The sequence below is a fragment of the Taudactylus pleione genome, unplaced genomic scaffold (genome assembly GCF_031769625.1).
Source record: "Taudactylus pleione unplaced genomic scaffold, aTauple2 ptg000524l, whole genome shotgun sequence".
Classification (NCBI taxonomy): Eukaryota; Metazoa; Chordata; class Amphibia; order Anura; family Myobatrachidae; genus Taudactylus; species Taudactylus pleione.
In genome coordinates this window covers 4,247,487-4,264,883 of record NW_028284926.1, presented here as the reverse complement: position 1 = coordinate 4,264,883, position 17,397 = coordinate 4,247,487, and the positions used below count along the sequence as shown (strand labels likewise).

Sequence of the window (17,397 nt, the reverse complement as noted above, 5' to 3'; positions counted from 1 at the left end):
TAGGAGTGACACTGCAGTGGCAGACAGGATGCCAGTTTGAAAAACTAGGCCCCAAACAGTACATAATGTATAGAAAAAAAAGAGGTGCAAGATGGAATTGTCCTTGGGCCCTGCCACCTACCCTTATGTTGTATAAACAGGACATGCACACTTTAACAACCAATCATTTCAGCGCCAGGGTCTGCCACACGACTGTGGCTGAAATAATTGGTTCGTTTGGGCCCCCACAAAACAAGCTGGCAATTAATCTGTCCCTGCACAAACTGGGTCTACGAAGGCAAGATGTCGTCCTCATCCTCCTCATCCACCGATTCCTCACCCTCTTCAGTGTTGTGTACATCCTCATCCTCACAGAGGGCTCTGTTTATTAACATTATTTTTACTAAAATAAAGTGAAAAAGGATGTTTTCACACCCATTTCACATTATTTTAGTACCACCTATAGTTATTACAGGGCAATTGGAGTAGAATTAGTAAAATTCTACTCCAACCCCTAAGTATCACTTATTTTTAGTAAAGCAGATCGCATTTCCCATAATTGTAATGGGAGATGTGATCCGACCAAAGTTACTAAAAATAAATTGTAAAAAAATACCGGGGAAAGCCCTGTGATAATAACGCCACCTGGAGGTGGCGTTATCCAGGGTCTCCCCCGGTTACCGGGCTCCCACTCTGCTCTAACGGGGAGAGCAGAGGCGGGAGCCGGTACCAGTAATCAGCTATGTGGTCTAAACAGACCGCAAGCTGATTGCTGTAAAAAAAAGAGAAAAAAAATGGAAACATTTTTTTTTTACTTACCTGACTCCAGGGACCGGTGATCGGGCCTCCAGTGACGGCTCCTCTCCGGTCAGCTGGTCTCCCACAGTGCACTGCTGCCCGGTCATCAGGTGATCGGGCCCCAGTGCAGTATGGGAGATCACCTGATTGGTAAGCCCGGAGAAGATCACCGGAGGCCAGGAGGATGCAGGTAAGTGTAATGAAGGGATGGGGGGGTCGCGGGGGTCCGCGATCGCGGGGGGCGGGGCTTAGCATCGTGGGGGGTAGCAGCGACGGTGGGTCGGCGCATGCGCGGGCTCTTAGTCGCGGTATTTTTTCCGAAAATACCGCGACTAGAGTGCGGATGGGATCCGCAGGGACAGAGCTTTATCGCAAGCTCTGTCCCTGCAAGGGATTTATAGTAAATCCCTGTGATATTTCCTGAATTCGCAATGCAAATTCACTTGGTAATATCACACTACAATCCGCATTCAATATGTAGATTGTAGTAAATAGAGCCCAGAGCATTAATTCGTCCCCGCTGGAATCCACCACCACAGGTCCCTCTGTACGTTCTGGAGGCTTGTCTCCCTGGAAGAGTTGATAATTCATTTTTATGAACATCATCTTCTCCACATTTTGTGGTAGCAACCTCCTACACCTTTTGCTGACAAGGTTCCCGGCTGCACTAAACACTCTTTCGGAGTACACACTGGAGGGGGGGCAACTCAGGTAAAATAGAGCCAGTTTGTACTCCAAATTGCCTCTTTTTCCTGCCAGTACAGGTACGGACTGTCTGACATGCCTACTTGGATGCTGTCACCGATGTAATCCTTTAACAGCCAGACGCACGCTTGTCGCTGCTGCTTTGAGGATGCAGGTGCGGCTACAGCCCACACAATTCACAAAGACCAAAAAAAAAAGAAGAATTTTTTATTTTTTGTGGAGCGCACCTTGGGGGTTACGCCACCCTTTAACAGACAGATGCACGCTTGTCGCTGCTGCTTTCAGGATGGAGGTGCGGCTACTGCGCATACATTTCACACACAAACACAGAAAAAAAGATTATTTTATTTTGGTTGGAGCGCACTTTGGGGGTTACACCATCCTTTAACAGACAGACGCACGCTTGTCACTGCTGCTTTGAGGATGCAGGTGTGGCTACAGCCCACACATTTCACAAAGACAGAAAAAAAAGAACTTTTTATTTTTTGTGGAGTGCACTTTGAGGGTTACACCACCCTTTAATGGACAAGCCAGCCGGCTCTTTACTTATGGGACACAGGAGCAAAAGCCTGGCGCTGCACCTTTGTTGATGCACGTGCAGCCACAGTGCACACAATTCACAAACACAGAAAATATTTTTTTATTTGGTTTGGAGTGCACTTTGGGGGTTACAGCACCCTTTAACGGTCAAGCCAGCCGGCCCTTTACCTATGACACAGGCGCACGCTTGGCACTACTTTGTTGATGCACGTGCAGCTACTGCGCACACAATTCACAAACACAAAAAAATATATTTTTTTATTTTTTTTGGAGTGCACTTTGGGGGTTACAGCACCCTTTAACGGACAAGCCAGACGGCCCTTTACTTATGGGACACAGGCGCACGCTTGGTGCTGCTCCTTTGTTGATGCACGTGCAGCCACAGTGCACACAATTCACAAACACAGAAAATATTATTTTATTTGGTTTGGAGTGCACTTTGGGTTTACAGCACTCTTTAACGGTCAAGCCAGCCGGCCCTTTACCTATGACACAGGCGCACGCTTGGCACTACTTTGTCAATAGGTTTATAACAATGGGTTTAAACCATCGATGGTACAGCCTTCAATGGTCACTAGTTAGGGTTAGGTTTATGAGTTGGCTAAATTAAGAAAAAATGTATGTTGACATACTGATACTGTAGATAATGTATACATTATGAACACAATGACTTTGTAACCATGGCGATATTTTTGAATGTCAACATACTGCTTGTCAAACTAAAATCCATGATGACATTCTGACAGTCGGCACTCAGAACTCGTCGACATTCTGAATGTCGGCTTTTCATACCCCACAAGCAGAATACAATGCTCACGGGCATAAATTGCAGGCTACAACATCTTAGATAAAGATGAACAAGACTCCGCCATGTTACATAAATCTCTGCATTGTGACGGGTTAATGAGCCCCCTATAAAGTCACAGAACAAATTGCAGTAAGTGTGCCCATAAAAAGAATCAATTAGCATTTCACACAGTGCCAGGATATCAGCATGTCTGCAAACCGGAGCAGTGATTTTTTTCCCCTTTAAATATGTGCAAGGCGCAGGGCCGATGCTAGTCCCGGGAGGCCCATAGTCGGAGACACCCCTACGTGTTGATCGGCGCCCCTACTCCTCACTTTCATTATGTTGCACTGGTCTGTGACATCATAGCCAAGCGCCGCACTCCCAGCGTTACAGAGACATGTAGGAGACAGCAAGCACTCCATGTGGGGTCACCGCAGGGCAGTAAAATCACTGTATGAGTGACATTATGGGGTCTATTTACTAAGCAGTGTTAGGAGACAGAGTGAAAAGTGATAAGAAAGTGATAAGGTGCCAGCCAATCAGCTCCCAACTGTCATTTTTCAAAAACAGCCTGTAAGATGACAGGTGGGAGCTGATTGGCTGGCACCTTATCACTTTCTTATCACTTTCTTATCACTTTTCACTCTGTCGCCTAACACTGCTTAGTAAATAGACCCCTATGTCACTCACTAAGGGCTCTATTTAAGATTGAGTCATAACCCTTTCAGCACTTGTTCGTGACTCTAATAGGTGTTTTGACATAAATTCAGTAGTCAGCAATATAAAGAAATCTATAGATGGTGTAAGTGACAGAGGCGTCTATTTACTAAGCCTTGGATAGAGATAAAGTGAGCAGAGATAAAGTGCCAGCCAATCAGCTCCTAACTGCCATGTCACAGGCTGTGTTTGAAAAATGACAGTTGGGAGCTGATTGGCTGGCACCTTAGGAGATGATTTAGGGGCGTATCTATAATGGGTACACCACACACTCTGCACCCATATACTCTTAATACTTACCTGTCCATTATCTCCAGGCCGGGCCAGCAACAAAAATCACTGGGAAAATGGCGTTGGCCATTTTTCCAGTGACTCGCGCATGCGCAGTACTGCTGTCCCTGGGAAAAACGGTGCGGGCGCCATTTTCCAGGAGACCCGCGCATGTGCAATAGATTCTGGCACTAAACCAGAATCTGCTGCACCACCAGCCACGGCACCACCAGGGAGAGGAGGGGGCCCGCAGGTCCCCTCCTCTCTTAAAACGCCCCTGAGCTGATTGGCTGGTACTTTACCACCATCCAAGGCTTAGTAAATACACCCCAGAGTCCCCATTGCTGACAACGGGGACCCAGCAAGGGCTTTCCGGCTTCAGCAAAACCATCCAGGCTTTGCAGAATCCCGCCAGGTTAAAGCCCTATGTGCATGCGCATTTTGCTGACGTATTTACGCCACAAACGGACATATACGGACTTTGAGTTATCTGCCATCTGGGTCCTATTAATTTATTAAACTAAAATATATTACTGACGCATCCCCAGAAACAGAATACCCTCATTTAAATGAGCACAAAGAGCCTCTTGGGATGAGCAGTTACTGCCGTGCGGACCAGACATCCACGGTGAACGTCAGCAAACCCCTGTGAGCCCGCTACTCAGAACCTGTTGTCTCACATGATGATCTCTTTTTAATGTGCTCAGTTTGTCTGACGGGACTGGGCGCTTCTCAGACAGACGGAATCGTTAGAGGAATATTTCCGACGCGAGGGGCTTCCTGGAAACGCTCTGGATTCCTCTTGTCCAATTATCATGAAGTTTGGAGGACTCGGGAGGATAGATCGGACTGGAAAAGGCCCAGCACACTGACAGGGATGTTGGTGAGTGGAAAATGAACGGCCTGATGGACAAAGACGGACTAGGATACTGCCAAATGCAATTACAGGAACGCAATTACATGGGGCTGATTAATCAGAGAGCAAGAATCCCTATTGATGGTTTTTTTTTGCTTTATATAAGAATTTCCCGTATGCCGTTGCGTATAGTAATTCAGAAATAAATACTTACCTAGTGTGACCTTCTGAGATGCTGCAGTATCCTCGCACCCCGGCAAACTTATAAGAAGCTCTCGGTAGGGTTTTTGGCATGTCCCAAGCGGTGTCTCAGCAGAGCACACGCGGGCAGGAGAGCCTACACATGCAAACTTAACTGAGACGCCTGTCTCCACGCCGGGCATGGGGTCACAGGTGCTCAGCCAATAAAACTTCAACTATCGCACAAAGGCATCACTCCGATGGCACTGCGATCACGCAGACTACAGAATGCCATCGCAGAGTGATTGACAAGGCGGTGAGCGTTTGGGGGTGGGTGACGGAGGGGTGGTCGGCGAAACGCAGGCGTGCCTGTCCGTTTGAACGGCGTTGCGTGGGAGTGCATAAATCATTCACTGCGACGGCATACGCAGCTTGCGTACTCACTGCGTATAACGAGGTTAGCAATGTCTGAGTAAGGTCAGTGGGAGTGAGGGGCCGATGTTACTCGATGTTACAATTGTATACGCAGGACTGCGAGGTGTTATGGATGTGAGATAGTGGTAGTGGGAGGCAGTGGGTGTCTCTATGCTGGCTGTGCGTCGGCATTCATTAGCATATTTTCGCAGCTGCGATCGCAATAGGTATCCGTAATGAATCATCCCCTTTGCCGGAAATTGGGAGACTGCAGAGGAATGTGATGTCAGTAGTGAGCTTCCGGCTCTGTTAGACCCGGAAGCTCACTGGGGCCTGCGGCAGACGAGACCCTACCACGAGGGTCTCGTCGCGAGCCCGATGGTCGTGATGGTCGCGACCACCATCACCTGGCCACCCACAGCTTAGCGAGCGGCCAGGAGGCCGGCTCCACCAAAAAAACAAAAAACGCCCTGATTCAGAAGGAGCGCTCTGAAACTGCGTCCGGCTCTGAATGAGGCCCTAAGTCTCTGCATGGTGATTACAGTAACTATTGTACAGAGAAGTCTATGCTGATTAGGGCACTGTAGAGGATTGGTGTAGGCATGGATTTATGAGGAAAAGGGTGAATAGCATATGAGTGATTAACAAGACTACTGTACCTAGGAACATTGTATCCGGAAGCTGCTTCCACAATAACAGTGTATTTATTACGCACCATTCTGCTATCACAGCTATTATACCAGAGGATGCAAAGTTCTTTAACTGCCCCAGGGATCATTTAGGTGATGATAATTATGATAAGGTGCTGAGCAGATTCTAGATAAGGCTGATGACAGCCACACACGGTACAATCCTCCTTCTCAGCATGAGCTCCAGGGACAGATTACTCTCACACTGGCTAATAGGGGACATAGGAATGTCTAATAGGGGAATAGGGGGCAGCAGTGTGGTCACCAGGAATGCCATTAATAACAACGCGGTTGTATATGCTGGGTATACAGGGCCTGATACAGAGCCGGACGCAATTAGCGCTCGCTCATCCAGAAAATAGGGGTGGCTATTCAAATCAACCGTTCATTCTTTGCGGTCTGTTCACGCCTCTAGGTCTGAACGAGCGAACCAAACTTGCGGTCGTTTATTGAAAAAATACGCCCCCTGGCCGCTCGCATCCTACGTCATGTCCGCTATTTATTAGATTAATCGAGTACATCGACCAGGGTATGAACTGCTCGCTATTCTTGGGGTTGGTTTTTCCAACCACAATCTTGCGAGCAGTTCTGACTATAAAATAACCCAGTGACGTGGTCAATGACGCTGCTGTTTTAATTATGCACACCCATAAAACGCCCGTTTTGACCTTTAAGCACGCCTGCGTTCGGATCTCCACTCCCCGTTTTCAAGCACCTTCCCCCGTTACCACCCACATACGCCTCTTTCTGTCACTCAAATTATCAGGCATTCGCTATTTTGCGAGCACATGAATTTCGACCGCACTGACTGGTTCGCGCATGCGTATATAACGATCCGTACGCATGCGCAGTTGGGCAAACATCGCTCGGAGCGAACGAGCGGCCGCTTACGAGCGGCTCTGAATCAGGCCCACAGTACTCGATATATCGTTTGTTGACTGTGCATTAAGTGTGTCGCCTTGTGTGTACCCACAATATATCTGTGAACCGCGTAGTTTACCAATATATTGAGTGGGCCGTGCAGCAGGGCAGATCCGATATATCTTGCAGACATATGGTAAGCATCTGCAGGTGTGTATGGGTGACCGACCAACCTACTGTACCCATACACTGGGCGGAGGACCCGCCGACACTGACACCAATTTTATGTTTGGCCAGACATATCCGGCGGCCCATTGGGAAGTGTGCATGCTTTCCAAATCGGTCGCTTGGTATGGGGGAGGGGGGTGCGGTCGGCCAGGTGCCACGGGGGGCTCCAACTTGTTATATATGACAGCATCACATCCCCTATAGAAACCTGTGGGGTTCTGGCTGTTATCGGAAATGGCGGGACAGCTGCAGATCCTGGAGATATGAGATATGTGCTCCGATCCCTCCATAATACTAAATATTTGCGGATATCGTGTCGCAAATATTTCATGATAAATGGGCCCCAGACTGTCTTGACCTAGTCCCGAATATTTCAGGACGAGTCCTTGCGACCTCTCTCTACAGAATTTACAATCTCATTGCCACCGGAACGCAGGGTAAACCCCATAATGTGACAAAAGGCGAGTAGTTGTGCCATTGATCCCAATTGTGTCTAGACTGTGGTTGTAGTGAGGGGTTTAGTGAGTTCTAAACCTCATGGGCTCGCACAGAGGGAAATGCTGGCTTGTGATAGCACCTCAGAAGCTGCCAGAGCTCGGCAGGAGAACTTACAGGGAGAACGTAGCATGTTTATAGTAGTGTATCATTTCACTGCATGTTTGTGCACAAAGGCACATCAGTATACAGTACAGTATCCCACTCAGGAAACAAATTAATTTGTACTATGTATTATAATTCAGAGCTACTGCCTTGATTGCTTTGCAGCAATTGTTAGCAAGTAAAGCTTACAATGGATGAACAAGTAGTTCCATAATAATTGGAATATTTAGGCATAACTATACCCACAATGCTTTTTGTCTTCTTCCCGCAGGCTGCCATGTTTAGAGGGAGAAGCTTCCACTAACAGAGCAGACAGAGAATGACTGACCGCTTTGCAGTCTTACTTTGCAGACAGGCAGGGGTGTATTTACCAGGGACACGCAGTCGGAGGAGGCAGGGGAGGCAGAGCCTCCCCTTGTCATACTCCTATGATTTGATATAAAAATTATTAGAATAATACAAAGAAGATATAACTTATAAACAATCTTCTATGTTTATTGTAATCATTTTTATTGTAATCATTTTTATAGTTAACACTCACCGGCTTTGTGCAGCTCCCTGGGACTGCAGGGAGACGAGAGATGAGGCAGCAACAGCTCAGCCTCGCTTCTGTACAGTCAGACACTGCTTGCAGAACTGGGGGCAGGGCCACACCATGGGCAGTAAGCTGCACAGAAAGAGAGCTAATAGAGGCATGCCTCTGAGTATGGGGCGCATGCCTTGAGCACTGATGGACACCTTGGATATATCATGTGACCAGGAAGTGCACTGCGGTGTTTAGAGATCGGAGCTCAGTCAACAGCAGCAAGAGAAGACACAGTGATGCAGGTAAGTCAATCAATGGACACTGAAGCTTAGTGTAGTGAGGGGACAGTTACAGTGAGTAGGGGGTGAGACAGGCTCCTAGCACTCAGACTCATCTCCATGTGTGCCTCCCCAGCCATTGACCACACCGTACGTCACTGATATTTTCTAAAGTGTAGTTATTTTAGAACTGGAGATGTTGCCCATAGCAACCAATCAGATACTACCTAGTATCTTCTAGAAGGTGCAAGATAAATGGTAAATAGAATCTGATTGGTTGCTATGGGCAACAACTCCACTTCTAAAAACCCGTACTTTACTACATATGCCCCGCAGTGTGTAGTCTCTTTGATTTCTTATTTCCCACCCCTGATATAAACACAAATATCAGCCCAGCGATGACACAGTCACTGTAATAACTCAGCTCTCTGACTTGTATCTGATCCAATAAGAAATCTGGTAAGGTATGGGAGTAACTGCAATATAAAGAGCGCCCCACAGTGGCCAAAATGTAGAAGGGTGAAATGCATTTTGTCACTAAAGGAAGCCGCTTTTGAAAAGAACATTTCTCCTATGTGTCTTTGTATTATACAGCGCAAGAGCTGTACAGAACATGGACACGGTCATTTACTAAGGGATGCGTATGCAAAGTCACTGTCTTTGCGCAGAAATAGAGCAACTAAGGGGTTTTGCGCAAGCTGCAATCTATGCTAATGTAACGAGACGCAGTGGCACAAATAGCGCGCACAGACTTAAGGTGCGTACACACTGGGCGATCAGGAAAGACAGTACGATTATGACATCGTAATCCTACCGTCGTTCCTGATCCCCTGTAGTGTCTGCACTGAACGATCAGTCGCTCAGTGCAGGCACTGTCCATCATTCCTGAACATGCCAATCTGTCGTTATCGGCAGATTGTGCTGCATGTTCAGGCGATGGACAATGTCGGAAACGACCAGCGGGAGTGCGCATCGCTGGTCGTTTCCGACATAAAAGTGCACGATTTGTGCACGATTACTGAGCGACTGCACGATTACGATGTTGTAATCGTGCAGTCGCTCAGTAATATCGCCCAGTGTGTACCCACCATTAGATTGCATGCTTGGTAGATAGAAAATCGGATGTGCCTTCTTTTTGCAGAACTTTCTCCAGAAAGAAGGCACATCAAAGATTAGCTGGAGAAGTCACATAAACAGCTCTGAGACTCTATGGGCGGAATTCAATTGTTTTCGTGGCCCTAATCTCCCGTCTAAAGTGACAGGAGATCGCGGGCCGCTATTCAATTGTGCCAGCTTTTCACGGTGATCGCACCCAAAGTGGTCAGGTTTAGCCGCGTAAATCGGCTAACCCCGACCAAAGTGCTGGGCGCGATCGCAAAAAGTGGTGTTTGGGTGCCCGAACATGTCACTTTTCGCACATTTCAGCTCCCATCGCCCAGGGACTGCGAGCTGAAATGTAGCGCTTGGCAGCTGATCGTGCCCGACAGGAGCAAGAATAGAATAGCTCCGTCGGGCGCGATAGGGGATGAAAACAATTGAATTCCGCCCTATGAATTATAAATAGTGATCATACAAATTTCCCAGAACCTGTTCAGAGAACGATTTCCAGCAGAAACAGAGCAGCAAGAGCTAAAGATACTGTTTCACCTTCAGCCATAAAGGATTTACAGATCACACGCTCATCACATATGAAGTACTGAGCTCTCGCTGTTTTCCAGCCGAAGGGCTGGGGATAATTACCAAACAACTTTCCATATAATATATTTTCTGACCTCTCCTCACATAACAATGACTCAGAAACCCACTATCACCGTACAGAACTGATTAATGACGTGAAATAGCTCAGCCCTGAACCAATGTTCCGCTATAGAGATTGTAAACCAGCATTAAAGCACTTCAATACCCCGTAACCCACACAACAGGAGCAGGTGCACGCGTACTACTACTTACACACCACGGATACCATCTGATAGATCTGCAGCAACAATTAGTTTTATAATCATATCTTCTATCCCTTAGGTGATAGATGACGTTTAAACTGCATTAACTGCTGAACCATTGCACAAGACCTGTGATACCTGGAAGAAAATCACAATTTCCCCAACTAGTAAGATAAAACGCATCACATCAACGATCCGGGGACTGCGCAGTATAGCGGCCAATTATTTTTAGGCAGAATAAGAACTGTGATTTTCCCTCCCACACTTGGTTTGCAGCATCTAAAAATAGGGATTAATAATTTATTTATTACCAGTTATTTATATAGCGCACACATATTCCGCAGCGCTTTACAGAGAAAATATTTGTCCGTTCACATCAGTCCTTGCCCCAGTGGAGCTTACACTCTATGGCCCTCATTCAGAGCCGTACGCTCTGAGCAGAGCGCACGCTCTGAATGAGGGCCGGGCTCCATGAAAATGGAGCATCCTCCTGGACGCTCGTATAGCTGTGGGTCACCACCCACAGGCTATACGAGCGTGCATTGTGATGGCCGCGATGGTCGTGACCATCGCGACCATCGAAATTGCGAGCTGGAGCCTGCGGTTGAGGTTTTCAACCGCAAGCTCCGGAGTGATTTTGGCTCTATCAGAGCCAAAATCACTCCCACTGACATCACTAGTGATGTCAGTGGGCCGGCTTCTGACGGGAGGCGTTCCCGTGGGAACGCCCCCGTCAGGGAGGCACGCCCCCGGCACGCCCACCAAAGGGGGCGTGCTGTCAATCAACATCGACAGCACGCCCCCTTTGATCGGACACAACGAGCGAAGGACTTTCCTTCGCTCGTCGCGTCTGGCGCATGCGCACGACGGAGCTCCCTCCGTCGTGCGCATGCTCTGTCCATAACATCGACCCACTTGCGAGCGGACAGCCGCTCGCGAGTGGGTCTGAATCAGGCCCTATATTCCCTACCACACACTACAATTACTTTTTTTTTTTCATTGTGAGCCAATTAACCTACTCCACACCATTAGGACCGCAGTGCTGTGAGGCAGTAATGCTAACCATTACACCGTCTGTGCTGGCAACAATAGTATTACAATATTTGTACATGGCAGCCAATGACCATATTGTTCAATGGCTCCTGATATCTATGGACAATAAGGAATGGTACGTGCGCTCTAATAATCGGTACTGGTGGTAATAATGAGAGCAGCTTACTGGTTGGGTCACCACTTAACCCAAAGAATATTTACATAAAAAGATAAGCATAGAAAATGCTTGGACCAGTGAGCGCTCAATCCTATACAATAGAGTAATTTGACATTACAAGAAAGAACAACTGTATTTCTATAACCATTTACTTTGGTAATACTCAGCAAACGGCGAAATACTAAGGTTGGTGTGGTGTATAGACTGGACGTGTAATAATCAGTCGAGAGTACTTAAAAGGATCAAAAGGATGCACATTTAATCCCACATACACTAATGGTGAGTTGGTCTAAATGTACAGTAAAGTGCAAATAAATACACAAATGAAGAAATAAATAGAGTGTACAAACTAAAATAAAATGGTCAAAAATAATTATATCGAAAACAAATCTAGCACGTTGTAATCCCACTTATATAACTAATAGTTGTTGCAAATGTAAAACATTCTACAGTATAAGTACCAATAAAAGAGATAAATGAAGTAAATGAAAAAAATAAATAACGACACACTGGGTGAGAGGGGGAAAGTGGACAAATGGGGGTGATATATATTATATATATATATATATATATATATATATATACACATATATATATATATATATATATATATATATATATATATAGGGGACAGATATAGTTACAACACTCAAAGAATGGTTGCAATGTTAATAGTATTGAGAATTCCAGAGGTACTGTAGATGGAATATAAAAATATGTGGTAAGAGAATAAGCGTCAGTTTGGAAGTTCCTATGGTTAGTGTGATGCGTAAATCAGCATCCAAAGTATAGTTGTCAATGTCCTGTAACGATCAGACTGATGTGTCTAACGCAGTCTGACGTTGTCAGTAAAGTCAATCCTGAGTGACGCTCTGATCCGAAATGCCTATTCTGTGAGACGGTGATACGGAACGACCACGGCTCTGCAGTAGCCGTGGCCCGCACAATTTCGGCTTCACTGCTGCTCGGATGCGTGCTAGAGGTGCCCTTGTGCATGGACGTACCTTGCCAGCCTGGGGCAGATCGCAATTGGGAGCAGCCCTCCGGTACCTTCAGTTGGGATGATGCGCCCGCTGACGGTGCGGTGGCCGTCCTCAAACAACTGTTCACCCCTGTGTGTTCAAGCTGCTGGTATGCACCGGCGCTGCCGCGGCCGAGGGGATGAGCCTCAGCGACAGCAGGGCGGGCGGGTACCGCAAGGCAAAGGTGATCAGGGGATAGTGCTTACCGGGTGGTGTGGTGGTTCACGCTGCCAAATGGGGACTGATATCTAGGCTATTCCAGTGCTATCCATGCATCCACGCTCGTGAATCACGTAATGGTTGTATGCATCACAGGTATCATGGATCCTGATTTTTAGGTGCACATCAGCTGCAGTCTCATTGCAGCACCAGGACACAGGTGTGTGTGCACTACCTGAGCCTCCATTTCATAGCTAGTCATAATATGAAAATAAAACAGTAAAAGTCGTCAGTAAATGTTTTATTTTTTTTAAACTGTCAGTAAAATAGTTTTACGCTGTAGAATCCCGGTAGTGGCATGAGCATAGAACTATAACCAACATGCATATATATCACAGCAGGGTTAGATATTACATGCACTGTGACACATGGTACAATAGAGCTTTATTACACCCTCTGCTCACACTGGGGCTGGTGCACAATAATTGTTCCAGTTTTTGCCTGCACAGAACAATATGTGTGTATTTGCCATATACAGAGTCGTACGCATCTCTGCGCTGGGACTGCGGCTATCTGTACATTTGGATTGATACCCATCGTTACCATCATCGGCGTGCATTTGTACCAGCCCAATCCTTGGCGCAAAACACCCTTTTTCAAACAGGTGCGTATACGCGTAGTCAGAACTCTGCCTAGTTTGTAATTCCATTGACATACCATCAGCGGGGATACATTCAGTATCCCGACAACGGGGATGTCGGCGGTCAGAATACAGACGCCGGAATCCCGACAAATGTCAGAAACCTGGGTGGCGACGGCATCTCGACCGCCGGCATCTCAAAGGTGAGTAGCGGGGTTAGTGGGAGGGGGAGGCATCAGGATTTTGACTGCCAGGATCCCGAACACTGGCATCCTGTACCCATTCCCCATCAGTGAACCTAGCCTAGATGAGATTGCCCATTTACAGCCCAGTTTTGCCCCTTCAGCCACCAATGAAGATGCCACATGGATGTGTACGGCTGTGTTGCCTAAAGGGGTCTATTTACTAAGCAGTGTTAGGAGACAGAGTGAAAAGTGATAAGGTGCCAGCCAATCAGCTCCCAACTGTCATTTTTCAAACACAGCCTGTGAGATGGCAGTTAGGAGCTGATTGGCTGGCACTTTATCACTTTTCACTCTGTCTCCTAACACTGCTTAGTAACTAGACCCCTTAGTTGCATACACTTAGTTCTGGAACAGTACGGAAACACGTGAGATACAAATGGGTTTGCGCTCGACACCACTTCAGCCCTATTTTACAACAGTACTGTAACCGTCTGAGTGGCAATAACACCCAGCATACAGCAAACGTGCGCCATCATTATCTACACTGACAACCACTGCAAACCGACTGCCTGATCTTCCCCCTCACCCTGACATTATAATTCACTTTATATGTATATATGGGAACATGTCCTATATGAAAGGGGTACATGTCACACAGACCCTAATAGCAGGGCACCTATTGGCATCACCCCTGTATCACCCTGGCATTTCTAGGTAATTCTGTGATTTACCATTTATCATTCTTCTTGCTGCGGCTCTCGAACTGTTCTGAACTACAAGTCCCAGCATGCGATGTCATGTAACCTATGGAATAGGACACCAAGGTACAGTAGGCTGACAGATTTTGGCTAGTTGGGCATGCTGTACCTTGTAGTTGTTGCCTAAACGGGGATGGAGTAACCAGTCCTGTAACTGACCCCCTCCGTTAGGTAATGACGCTTTCACCACATTATAAACAGGTACATATGTTCATTTACAGTATAATCATATACAATAACTATAATAACTATTATAACTACAATCATAATTCAATCTACATACAGTTATTGATGCAATCAATCTTATATAATACCTATAAAAGGGGGTATAGGATAGTACAAAGTGTAGATGTTCATTTGGATATCTGTAAGCATTTAACTTTGCACTTTAAGTTGTAAGCTCTGGGGACAAATAATGAAGCCTCTATTAGACAGGACAGTAAAGAGTTTAGATATATACAGTAGCAGAGAGCTACTTGTTAACCTTGCAAACTGTAGCCCTAAAGAAAGCGAACAGACAGGAGTAACATGCAGTGACAGATACAGGTGCCATCATTTCATCTCACAGCACAACATAAATCCCCAGCTGCAATGACATCAATCAATAAAGAGACACTGAACAACATAATCACTATATGAGCCAGTGTGAGGGGGACCTGTCAGTCACTCATCTCCTAGGCTCCAGTATGTCCCTGGATGTGGACCTTACACCATAGACCTCTGTACCGGGCACTAAATATGTTTATTTACACTGACAAAGTGCAGTTTGTACTGTACAGAATAAAAGCCATTTGGAGCCTTGCTGGGGTCTCCTGGGGATAATCCCAGAGGTCCTGCTGTGGGAAAAGCATGTTTAGGACAAGTCATCAATGGCAGCACCAAGCACTTCAAATAGCTCTATAATTGCATCCAGAGACCTGGTTGTAGCAGACCCCAGTTGCTGTGGATGGAGAGTGACCCTGCTGGGCACAGATGCCCAAGTCTGGATGGGGAGGGTGGCTGGCTTCACACTGAGGGGTTATAAACTAGTAATTACTTCCTACAGACAAACAATGTAGCAATCCCCAATGTATCCACTCTCTTATTATAACAAGGCATCTATAACATAACAGTCACTGAATGAATGGGAGCAGGCAACCTCCATCTGCAGTACTACAAGTCCCAGCATGCCCTGACAGCCAGACAAGACATGCTGGGACTTGTGTTTCCACAGCAGCTGGTGCCCCAGAGGGGGGATGAGGGGAATTGGGACTTACCAGAGCGCAGACAGAAGTCAGGACTGAGCAGCAGACGATCACACATAGACTGCTGCCCCCCACCAGAGAGGGTCCCATATCCACAGTGTGGCACAGAGCAGGGCAGGGATGCCCACACCTAGCCCAGGAGGCTCATTGCCAGGAGAAGCAGCTGGTGGCCTCTTCCACATCCATGTCTCCAACAGGCTGCCGGGAGCACTGGGGGTCAGTCACATCCATGTGCCCAGGTTCCTGAGGGGCAGAGTAATGCCAGGGGTGGGTGAGGGGGGCACAGGGGCTGGAGGCTCCCTGCAGCTACCCCCCAGGACTTGCAGCTGCGATTTAAAGGCGACAAAAAGTCTATTTTTACTTCCAGTTTATGTGGCAGGAATTCCCCTGTCTGTTCCACAGGCTCCGGAGCTCCGAATAGCGGGACTACTGTGTGCTGGGAGCCGGGGGCACAGGGGGGGAGCTGCGGATAAAGGCTCAGTGTCTCCCCTGCCCCAATGCTGCAAACTTTCACTGCAACTTCAGCCCTCTCCCCTGTGATTCTCCATAACCCGCCTCAGACCGATCTCCGGAGCGATGAGACAACGGGATCTCAGGACAGATGTGATCTGTGTCTGCCCCCAACAGATCCTGGTTCAGTCAGTGTGATCTCAGGACAGATGTGATCACTGCTCCTAACAGATCCCTGGTTCAGTGTGATCTCAGGACAGATGTGATCTGTGTCGGCTCCCAACAGATTCCTGGTTCAGTCAGTGTAATCTCAGGACAGATGTGATCACTGCTCCTAACAGATCCCAGGTTCAGTGTGATCTCAGGACAGATGTGATCACTGCTCCCATCAGATCCCTGGTTCAGAGTAATCTCAGGACAGATGTGATCTGTGTCTGCTCCAAACAGATCCTTGATTCAATGTGGTCATGGGGTAGACGTGATCGTTGATTAATGCCTAACGATCTCTGGATCCACGTGGTCTCCGGGTGCACACTCATGCCCTGCAGCTCTGTGTATATACTATGTGTGCACACTCATGTCCTGCAGCTCTGTGTATATACTATGTGTGCACACTCATGCCCTGCAGCTCTGTGTATATACTATGTGTGCACACTCATGTCCTGCAGCTCTGTGTATATACTATGTGTGCACACTCATGTCCTGCAGCTCTGTGTATATACTATGTGTGCACACTCATACTCTGCAGCTCTGTGTATATACTATGTGTGCACACTCATGTCCTGCAGCTCTGTGTATATACTATGTGTGCACACTCATACTCTGCAGCTCTGTGTATATACTATGTGTGCACACTCATGTCCTGCAGCTCTGTGTATATACTATGTGTGCACACTCATGTCCTGCAGCTCTGTGTATATACTATGTGTGCACACTCATGCCCTGCAGCTTTGTGTATATACTATGTGTGCACACTCATGTCCTGCAGCTCTGTGTATATACTATGTGTGCACACTCATGTCCTGCAGCTCTGTGTATATACCATGTGTGCACACTCATGTCCTGCAGCTCTGTGTATATACTATGTGTGCACACTCATGTCCTGCAGCTCTGTGTATATACTATGTGTGCACACTCATGTCCTGCAGCTCTGTGTATATACCATGTGTGCACACTCATGTCCTGCAGCTCTGTGTATATACCATGTGTGCACACTCATGTCCTGCAGCTCTGTGTATATACCATGTGTGCACACTCATGTCCTGCAGCTCTGTGTATATACTATGTGTGCACACTCATGTCCTGCAGCTCTGTGTATATACTATGTGTGCACACTCATGTCCTGCAGCTCTGTGTAT

The 17,397-nt window shown here is 47.1% G+C and overlaps 1 protein-coding gene across 1 annotated transcript in view; it reads right to left on the bottom strand.

Annotated features, from left to right (window-relative positions):
• PTH1R (parathyroid hormone 1 receptor) overlaps positions 1 to 16,774 on the bottom strand; it is a 523,470-nt gene extending 506,696 nt beyond the window's left edge. Inside the window, exon 1 of the mRNA XM_088450788.1 lies at positions 15,602 to 16,774. Coding sequence (XP_088306914.1) covers positions 15,602 to 15,679 — 78 coding nt within the window. The 5' untranslated portion in view covers positions 15,680 to 16,774. The remainder of the gene's footprint in view (positions 1 to 15,601) is intronic.
• Between the last annotated feature and the right edge of the window lie 623 nt (positions 16,775 to 17,397).